Genomic DNA, 10,919 nt, shown 5'->3' with positions numbered 1-10,919 from the left:
GTCCTGTTGGAACTTGAAATCTCCATCTCCATAGAGCAGGTCAGCAGCAGGAAGCATGAAGTGCTCTAAAACTTGCTGGTAGACGGCTGCGTTGACCCTGGATCTCAGGAAACAGAGTGGACCGACACCAGCAGATGACATGGCACCCCAAACCATCACTGATGGTGGAAACTTTACACTAGACTTCAGGCAACGTGGATCCTGTGCCTCTCCTGTCTTCCTCCAGACTCTGGGACCTCGATTTCCAAAGGAAATGCAAAATTTGCATGGTTGGGTGATGGTATATATATGTCTTAATAAGGTTATCCAAAAAATAGTGCTCGATACCGTAGTAGAGCGCAATATATGTATGTGTGGGAAAAAAATCACAAGACTATTTCATCTCTACAGGCCTGTTTCATGAGGGGGGGTACCCTCAATCATCAGATCTCCTGATGATCTGTCTCATTTTATCTTACACTGAACAAAAGAAAAAGTCATTTGTTCACTGATGTTTAAAATCTCTATACTCGGAGTCTATTTTACGTTTCCCCAACAATTTCGTAATTTTTTTGCCTCGTGCACTAATTGCCTAAAGGGGCGCACACTTGCCGCGTGCTTTCTGGCGTTGATGTTGCACTATTGAGCCACGGATGAGGAGATGCTGCTCCATTGTTGATTTAAGTAAAGTCTGAATGTCTTTAAAACAGTTAGCGCCATCTTTTGACACTTCTTCCACTCCCGTCCTTGCACGCTACACCGCTACAACAAAAATGACGGGGAGAAGACGCTGTCAAAGGTGAGCCACGTATCCTGAAGAGACGCTCAGAAAGCTATTTGAAAATAGTCTGTAAAACATAATCTATGCAACATTTTGACCAAAGAACCACCATCATATGTTATGTAGACCACAAGATAGTGTTTTACATTTAGAAAAAAATCATAATATGACCCCTTTAATGCGCCTTTTGTATGAAAATAGACCCACTCATCCGCAGTACGCCCTATGGTCCGGAAAATACGGTACTATTGGAAAGCAGGACTTGGCAGAAGTTTGCTTTCCTATTGTGACACTCGAGGGGAGAGATTTTCATTCAAGTTCACTTTCTTTTATGGTCGTCATAGATTGGCCATCAACTTGTAAAATTACAATTCAGGTAGGGATGAATCATTAACTCTTCTTGCTATTTTTACATCACAAGAGATTTGCGGTCACACAGAGGCCACAATTTAAATTCTTCGAGTCTTAAAACCCGCAGGCTGTCGGAGCCTCGCACAAAATATTGAAATGTTTTACTTCAGGTTGGAAAAGTCAGTCCGACTTACCTGATAGAGCGACTCCTGTATTTTTGCCTTCACTTTGGCATGTCCGGTTTTCAGCCCCGACACCAAAATGATATTACCCTGTTTGCCAACACGCTCCATGTCTGATATGTATCCAAGCGGCGTGTATGTAGACTCTGAGAACTTCAGAACTCTGGAGGAGACATACACACACGGAGACGTTTGTTACTGGAGTAATCCAGGAGGAGGACCATGGAGAGCAAATTAAAGGGGAACATTATCACCAGACCTATGTAAGCGTCAATATATACCTTGATGTTGCAGAAAAAAGACCATATATTTTTTTAACCGATTTCCGAACTCTAAATGGGTGAATTTTGGCGAATTAAACGCCTTTCTAATATTCGTTGTGACGTCACATCGGGAAGCAATCCGCCATTTTCTCAAACACCGAGTCAAATCAGCTCTGTTATTTTCCGTTTTTTCGACTGTTTTCCGTACCTTGGAGACATCATGCCTCGTCGGTGTGTTGTCGGAGGGTGTAACAACACGAACAGGGACGGATTCAAGTTGCACCAGTGGCCCAAAGATGCGAAAGTGGCAAGAAATTGGACGTTTGTTCCGCACACTTTACCGACGAAAGCTATGCTACGACAGAGATGGCAAGAATGTGTGGATATCCTGCGACACTCAAAGCAGATGCATTTCTAACGATAAAGTCAAAGAAATCTGCCGCCAGACCCCCATTGAATCTGCCAGAGTGTGTGAGCAATTCAGGGACAAAGGACCTCGGTAGCACGGCAAGCAGTTTGTTCCCGCAGACGAGCGAGCTAAACCCCCTGGATGTCTTGGCTCACACCGTCCCTTATGCCACCGAATATGATCAAGAGAAGAATATCGACCCTAGCTTCCCTGGCCTGCTGACATCAACTCCAAAACTGGACAGATCAGCTTTCAGGAAAAGAGAGCGGATGAGGGTATGTCTACAGAATATATTAATTGATGAAAATTGGGCTGTCTGCACTCTCAAAGTGCATGTTGTTGCCAAATGTATTTCATATGCTGTAAACCTAGTTCATAGTTGTTAGTTTCCTTTAATGCCAAACAAACACATACCAATCGTTGGTTAAAAGGCGATCGCCGAATTCGTCCTCGCTTTCTCCGGTGTCGCTGGCTGTCGTGTCGTTTTCGTCGGTTTCGCTTGCATACGGTTCAAACCGATATGGCTCAATAGCTTCAGTTTCTTCTTCAATTTCGTTTTCGCTACCTGCCTCCACACTACAACCATCCGTTTCAATACATGCGTAATCTGTTGAATCGCTTAAGCCGCTGAAATCCGAGTCTGAATCCGAGTTAATGTCTCTATAGCTTGCTGTTCTATGCGCCATGTTTGTTTGTGTTGGCATCACTATGTGACGTCACAGGAAAATGGACGGGTGTATAGAACGATGGTTAAAATCAGGCACTTTGAAGCTTTTTTTAGGGATATTGCGTGATGGGTAAAATTTTGAAAAAACCTTCGAAAAATAAAATAAGCCACTGGGAACTGATTTTTAATGGTTTTAACCCTTCTGAAATTGTGATAATGTTCCCCTTTAAACATAACACGTTTTGATGCTAAATTCACCGTAAAGAGTTGTAAGAATCGGAGATTCCGTTGGCGTCCACGTCTTTGATTAAAGTCCAGTCAAACATCAGACCTGCGAGAGTACTGAAGGTGTTTCCTGTGACAGAGGGAAAACATCAACAATCGATATTTGCACATATTTGTTTCTCGGATCGATGCCCGTCGTCCTGATAGCTTAATGAACTCCGACAAACAGACCGGCATTTGACGACAGGGTCCTTCTACAAAGTCAGCAGAACATAAACGTGATACCCTGGAGTCTTAAACAGAAAGCATTGGACTGGAGCCACAGCTCATTTCGTTAAGTGACTGTGCCTTCAGTGGAACTAGTGGAAGGAAACAAACAAAATCAGGCCAGCGAGGAAGACAAAAGGCTACCTTGAGGCCAATCAGATATTGCTCGGACACGTTTGCGCAGCAGCAAATAGGCAAACTAAGTTGACAAAAGTATTGAAAAAGAGTACATGGAGCATATAGGTCAGCGCTAGCTGGGGGTGGCTAATTATTCTTGGCATGATTAAAAGGGAGTAATTAACAATCACCAGCGGGCGGTAATAATGAGAAGAGTCTTATCTTGTCTGCACCTTCAGAGTCCAGCGCATGAATTTCAAGTGCAAGAGGTGAATCCTCCAGGTGCAGCTCCCTGGTGGTGGAGACGATCTGGATGTCGCTGATGACGTCCACGATGGCATCACAGCGCAGCACCTGTCCCGTCACTGACAAAGGAGGAGATGTGATGCACGTGAATACTGGAGGAGCTCCAAAAGAGTTCATTTATACACTAGTGGTGTAACCGTATTGTAGATACAACGGTGGTGGTTTCAAAGTCTTCACAATAATGCTGTGACGCGTAACGGTATCAAATAAATAGTTTTTTTCTGCTGCTTTTACGCAGGCCGGGTCTGAAAATACAATAGATCTGCAGATGTGGGGGCGTGGAACGACTCAAGCAAGAAGTGAAGTGTTTTTTTTCTAAATTTCCTGTAAAATTCATCAATATCTCTCCATAACTATTTGAGTTATGTTGCTCGCAAAAACAACAAATCAGAACACATCAACTCTTTGGCGGAGGTAAGAAAGTCTGCGTTCTGCCAAGCAAAGCGCCTCACTTTGCAGCGCACGGAGGTAATCACCCCAAAAAATTTTGAAAAGCTCATTAACAAATCTTCAATCCATCCATTTTTTCTCCACCGCTTGTCTCTCTCCAAGACGCGGGCGGGCTGGAGCCTGTCAAGCTGCACTTGGCTGGAAGGCAGGGGTACACCCTGGACAAGTCGCCCACTCATATATTTGAAGCCAGTGAAGCTCAACATCAGCTCAAAAGTTAAATTGTTAATGTACTTTTCTGAGAAACAGCATTTTCCAGACAAATATAAATATGTCAACTGTGGAGGACACTGCTTCTCTTAAAGTCAAAGTTGAAGGACATCCAAAATGAACATTGTTTTACACACACTGTTTACGTTGCCACTTCACACACTGTTTTTTGTTTTTTTTTACTTTTGCTGAATGTTTAAACATTATTTGTTCTTAAAAATACTTGTGTTTGTAGTAATAAATATGACTAGAACATTTTAACATTATGTTTGTGTTCAATTACAGTAAGTGTGCTTATTGGATCATTAAGCTACGCGTGTGTATACCAGTCACGATGTATTATGTGTCTATACCAGTCATTATGTATTGTACATGTATACCAATCATTATGTATTATCTGTGTATACCAGTCATTATTTATTATGTGTATATACCACTCATTATGTATGTGTATACCACTCATTATGTATTATTCATGCATACCAATTATTATGTATTATGTGTGTATACCAGTTATTATTTATTATGTGTATATACCACTCATTATGTATGTGTATACCACTCATTATATATTATTCATGCATACCAATTATTATGTATTGTGTGTGTATACCAGTTATTATGCACAATACGTGTATACCAATCGTTATGTATTACGTCTATACCCGTCATTATGTATTATGTGTCCATGCCATTCATTATGTATTATACATGTATACTAGGGATGTCCGATAATGGCTTTTTGCCGATATCCGATATTCCGATATTGTCCAACTCTTTAATTACCGATACCGATATCAACCGATACCGATATGAATTGATATATACAGTCGTGGAATTAACACATTATTATGCCTAATTTGGACAACCAGGTATGGTGAAGATAAGGTACTTTTAAAAAAAATTAATAAAATAAAATAACATAAATTAAAAACATTTTCTTGAATAAAAAAGAAAGTAAAACAATACAAAAACAGTAACATTGAAACTAGTAATTAATGAAAATGAGTAAAATTAACTGTTAAAGGTTAGTACTATTAGTGGACCAGCAGCACGCACAATCATGTGTGCTTACGGACTGTATCCCTTGCAGACTGTATTGATATATATTGATATATAATGTAGGAACCAGAATATTAATAACAGAAAGAAACAACCCCTTTGTGTGAATGAGTGTGAATGAGTGTAAATGGGGGAGGAAGGTTTTTTGGGTTGGTGCACTAATTGTAAGTGTATCTTGTGTTTTTTATGATGATTTAATTATTTAAAAACATAAAAATAAATAAAAACAATACCGATAATAAAAAAAAACGATACCGATAATTTCCGATATTACATTTTAACGCATTTATCTGCCGATATTATCGGACATCTCTAATGTATACCAATCATGTGTTGTGTGTATACCAGTCATTATGTACTATAACTGTATACCAATCATTATGTATTACATGTCCATACCAGTCATTATGCATTATGTGTGTATACCAGTCATTATTTATTATGTGTCTATCAAGTCATTATATATTGTGTGTATATACCATTCATTATGTATTATGTGTGCATACCAGCCATTATGTATTATGTGTATATACAGGTCCTTACTTATTATGTGTGCATACCAGCCATTATGTATTATGTGTATATACAGGTCCTTACTTATGTGTGTATACCATTCATTATGTATTATGTGTGAATACCAGTCATTATGTTTGTGTTCAATTACAGTAAGTGTGTTTATTCCTCAATAATATGGCACCTATGCCTTAATAACATGATAAAGGCGCACCGTGGGATTTTAATACCGTTATATCCCTAAAATATATGCGCGCACACACAAAAATCTACTTGAACTGAATATAGGTAAGATTTGGGAGCAACAAAAATGTGTATCATAACAACATCATCTTTGGGTGACAACGTTGCAAAAAGAACTGCAAACAGTGCAAGGAATTATTTTGCAATGTGAGAATAATTTGATTATTGCGCAGAAGCCCTAGAAAAGTTGGTTAATGCCGGCCGGTCATGGAGTTCTGTGCCCATACACAATGTGGCCTCTGGTGTGGGCGGCACAGATTCGCAGGACTTCAATCGCAGCTGCTGTTGCTCCTCTGCCACCACGGAAAGTGGTTGATTTGATATGCAACAGAGCCTATTTTTTTAACGTTAATATCGCCGACGATTGTGGCATTGAAATCCTAACATCACTGTTAATCACCTCAATTGACGCCACACCGGAGAAAATAAGGGGCAGACCTTCGACCTGCCTTCACTGGAAACACTTAAAAACTGTAGAGTTGACCAATGTTGATTAAATTACGCGGCTGGCTTGGACATGCGTGTGTAGGGCTGGACGATAAGATGATATCAGTATATATATATTGTTGGAATAATTGTTTGTAAGTTATCACAAAAGAAACGTTGTATTACATTATGTTCCTGATAAGAAGATGAAGGCTGTCTTTCGAGGCCTAACAAGAGGAAGAAGGCTCGTGAAACTCCACTGTGATTTCAACACGGACAGATGGCAGGATCTGCTCAACTTCCAGAGGAACTCTCTTTGAAGTCAACGCTATTTACGACCCGCTGCCCTCTTGAAGCAACTGTGGTCAGGAGACGGGAGGGGTTATCCATTGTCCTCCAACACCTGCCCCAGCTGGATCCAGGAAGAGCCCAAGCCCGAGACATCCTCTTCTTGGTCTTCAATGTGACCGAAAACAATGACTGTTTTACATACTTCCCATTCCTGCTGAGACATGTGTTGGTGCGTGAACATTGAACATCTAAATAAAAGAGAAGACGAAAACCTTCTTCGTCAGAGCGTGCTAAGACACTGTAAGAGGTTACAGGTCGACGCCGTCTCTCCTCAATTGAATCCAAATTGAATTCTGTCTCTGTTTGATTCCTTGCCTTTTGTCTTGTTTAATAGATGTCCTCAGTGTTTGAACGTGACATATATATATATATATATATATATATATATATATATATATATATATATATATATATATATATATATATAGTGAAGGACACGTAATCGATATTAATAAAAAATTTGTTGTTTTTTTCTCTCTTCTTTGTGGAAAGAGAGCGGAAGTATGGAAGCATGGTTGCATGAACAAAGGCTCTCTGGTAACCGAGCAACACAGGAAGTGATCACTGATCTGTGGGAGTGACACGCCAACAGCCAATCAGGTGACAGTATCAACTATCACGTTTGCTTGATTCTTTGCATGGAGTGAGAAGAGAAAGTCCAAATGAAGAAATTGTGTATAAAAGAGGAAAAGTCACCTGGCAAGTTTTTGGATGTTTCCAAAGGGACCGTAGTTAGACCAATGTGGTCTGTAAATGATGCAAGGCAAGACCGCTAATACCCTACCACCTTAGAGCACAGCTGTAACTTCCTGCCACTAAACCTGCAGAAAATAGTTCTTCTCAGGTTTCTCTATGTTTACATTTTCACACTTTGCACTATTTTCTAACACTTTAAGAAGCATTTCTTGCATATTCTTATTTTTAAGAGCTTATTGTTGAGTGTTAATGTGATTTTACTACAAAACCCAAAACCAGTGAAGTTGGCACGTTGTGTAATTCGTAAATAAAAACAGAATACAATTACAATTTTTTTTGCAAATAATTATTAACTTAGAATTTAATGGCAGCAACACATTTTGCACAGTGGCATTTTTACCACTGTGTTACATGGCCTTTCCTTTTAACAACACTCAGTAAACGTTTGGGAACTGAGGAGACCAATTTTTTAAGCTTCTTAGGTGGAATTCTTTCCCATTCTTGCTTGATGTACAGCTTAAGTTGTTCAACAGTCCGGGGGTCTCCATTGTGGTATTTTAGGCTTCATAATGCACCACACATTTTCAATGGGAGACAGGTCTGGACCACAGGCAGACCAGTCTAGTTCCCGCACTCTTTTACTATGAAGCCACGCTGTTGTAACATGTGGCTTGGCATTGTCTTGCTGAAATAAGCAGGGGCGTCCATGATAACGTTGCTTGGATGTAGGGCTGGGCAATATATCAATATACTCGATATATCGTGGGTTTGTCTCTGTGCGATATAGGAAACGACTATATCGTGATATTCGAGTATCTCACACAGTTGCTTTTAGCTGTGGGCATTACACTGCATGCGTTTCTCCCGCTTTCTTGTCTCTCCTTCTCACAGAGACATAAACAAGCGCACCTTCTTACATACGTCACGCGTGCAACGTCACACGCCCTCCCCGAGCAGAGAGGTAGCTACATGGGTAACATTAGCTGTGATGCTAACGGTGCGTTGCGAGTGGTAATAGGTGCCAATCTGGTAACAAATGAAGGAAGAATTAATTCTCAAGAAAAACAGCACGGGGTCCATCGTCTGGCAGTGGTTTGGCTTCAAGCGGGAATATGTTGGAAAATGATGCGGCAAAAGCATTGCTACAAAAAGTAGCAGCACTGCTATTTGATTTCCTATTATGCAGCTCATTTTTATTTGACAGTTATTGAAATATCTTGTGTGACATCATGCACAAAAGTGCACTTTATTTGTTTTAAACTATTGTAGTGGCGTTCTGTACAAAAAGTGAACTTTAATTTAGTGTTGTTTTGATATGTCATCTTAGTGACATCATGCACAAAAGTGCACTAATAGCTTGTTTTAAAATCTTGCACTTTCTGTTTTGAAATGACATGAATGTTTGTGCCACTGCTTAATAACTGTTTAATAAATACAGTTTTAATAAATTGACTTAGTTGTGATTTCCCTCTCTGCATGAAAGTTTAAAATGAGCATAAATTAATGCAGTATAAAGAAGAATGTTTTAATGTAGACACATATAATCATCATACTGCTCTGATTATATGCATCAAGTGTTCATTCAAGGCTAAGGCAAAATATCCAGATATATATCGTGTATCGTGACATGGCCCAAAAATATCGAGATATTAATAAAAGGCCATATCGCCCAGCCCTACTTGGATGGCAACATATGTTGCTCCAAAACCTGTATGTACCTTTCAGCATTAATGGCGCCTTCACAGATGTGTAAGTTACCCATGTCTTGGGCACTAATACACTCCTATACTATCACACATGCTGTTTTTTTAACTTTGCGCCTAGAACAGTCCGGATGGTTCTTTTCCTCTTTGGTCCGGGAGGACACGGCGTCCACAGTTTCCAAAAACAATTTGAAATGTGGACTCGTCAGACCACAGAACACTTTTCCACTTTGCATCAGTCCATCTTAGATGAGCTCGGGTCCAGCAAAGCCGGTGGCGTTTCTGGGTGTTGTTGATAAATGGCTTTGCATAGTAGAGTTTTAACTTGCACTTACAGATGTAGCGACCAACTGTAGTTACTGACAGTGATTTTCTGAAGTGTTCGTGAGCCCATGTGGTGATATCCTTTACACACTGATGTCGGTTTTGGATGCAGTACGCCCTGAGTGATCGAAGGTCATGGGCATTCAATGTTGGTTTTCAGCCTTGCTGCTTTCGTGCAGTGATTTCTCCAGATCCTCTGAACCTTTTGATGATATTACGGACCGTAGATGGTGAAATCCCTAAATTCCTTGCAATAGCTGGTTGAGAAATGTTGTTCTTAAACTGTTCGACAATTTGCTCACGCATTTGTTGACAAAGTGGTGACCCTCGCCCCATCCTTGTTTGTGAATGACTGAGCATTTCATGGAAGCTGCTTTTATACCCAATCATGGCACCCACCTGTTTCCAATTAGCCTGTTCACCTGTGGGATGTTCCAAATAAGTGCTTGATGAGCATTCCTTAACTTTCTCAGTCTTTTTTGACACTTGTGCCAGCTTTTAAACATGTTGCAGGCATCAAATTCCAAATGAGCTAATATTTGAAAAAAATAACGTTAAGTATCTTGTCTTTGCAGTCTACAGGGTTCATACACCTTTTCCATGGCCATATTCAAGCACTTTTTAAGGACTTTCAAGATAAATTTTCCAGTTTTTTCAGTACCCTTCAAAAGGCGGAAACCAGTGTGAATCAATCCATAGCCTTGTTGTTTGAGGTCACCAAATGCTGTCTGTAGGAAAAATACGAAAAATCTGCTAAAACCTAAGCCTAACATTGAACCTAACCTTTTTTCCTTTCATAGCTCATAATAACTGTCCGTAATTAACATGTAATCTAGCGCTGATCTCACAGGTTAGGTCTAGCATATACCAAAATGTTAGAAAACAAAACTTTAGCTGATGTTAATTAACTTGTAAGGCTAGTAATCGCTGTGGCTTACCTATCATATGACTGGAGAGAGCCGACTCCCCCATTGCGAAAAGCTGGATTTACTTTTTGCATACTTTGCAGCAGGCTACACGTGGATTTGGTCCACGTTTTATCCAAAGTTTATCATTTTGCATCTAATGTTCATTAAAATGACAACCTCCCTCCTATTCTGTCCTCTTGGGGGCGACACAATCTGGCATGACAACCACCTAATGTAAGGGCTCGTGCAAAACTAACAGATCACAGATCAAGCGTGTAGCTTTAAATTTTAAGGAAACTGTCAAGTGTTTTGCTTCTATGCTGTGCTTATCCCACACTTGAAAGGGGTGTACAAATGCTGAATGTGGATTCTGGATTTCACTCAAAAGACCAGACCGTTATTTCTTTCCTTTTATTTTTCCTTTAGTTTGCAACAGTTTCTCCAAAGGCAGAAACTGCTTCTTTTTTCTTTTTAGTCTTTTTCCAG

General features: G+C 40.0%; 1 protein-coding gene across 2 annotated transcripts in view; it reads right to left on the bottom strand.

Annotated features, from left to right (window-relative positions):
* nup210 (nucleoporin 210) overlaps window positions 1–10,919 on the bottom strand; it is a 143,910-nt gene that overhangs the window by 120,895 nt on the left and 12,096 nt on the right. For both annotated transcript variants that reach the window (XM_061923652.1, XM_061923662.1), the window contains exons 3-5: window positions 3,475–3,606; window positions 2,891–2,987; window positions 1,306–1,456 (exon numbers count right to left, since the gene is read on the bottom strand). In XM_061923652.1, coding sequence (XP_061779636.1) covers window positions 1,306–1,456; window positions 2,891–2,987; window positions 3,475–3,606 — 380 coding nt within the window. The remainder of the gene's footprint in view (window positions 1–1,305; window positions 1,457–2,890; window positions 2,988–3,474; window positions 3,607–10,919) is intronic.

Source organism: Nerophis lumbriciformis, linkage group LG01 (genome assembly GCF_033978685.3).
Source record: "Nerophis lumbriciformis linkage group LG01, RoL_Nlum_v2.1, whole genome shotgun sequence".
NCBI classification, from domain to species: Eukaryota; Metazoa; Chordata; class Actinopteri; order Syngnathiformes; family Syngnathidae; genus Nerophis; species Nerophis lumbriciformis.
Note: the sequence above shows the minus strand (reverse complement) of the source record. Positions and strands in the feature narration are given on the sequence as shown.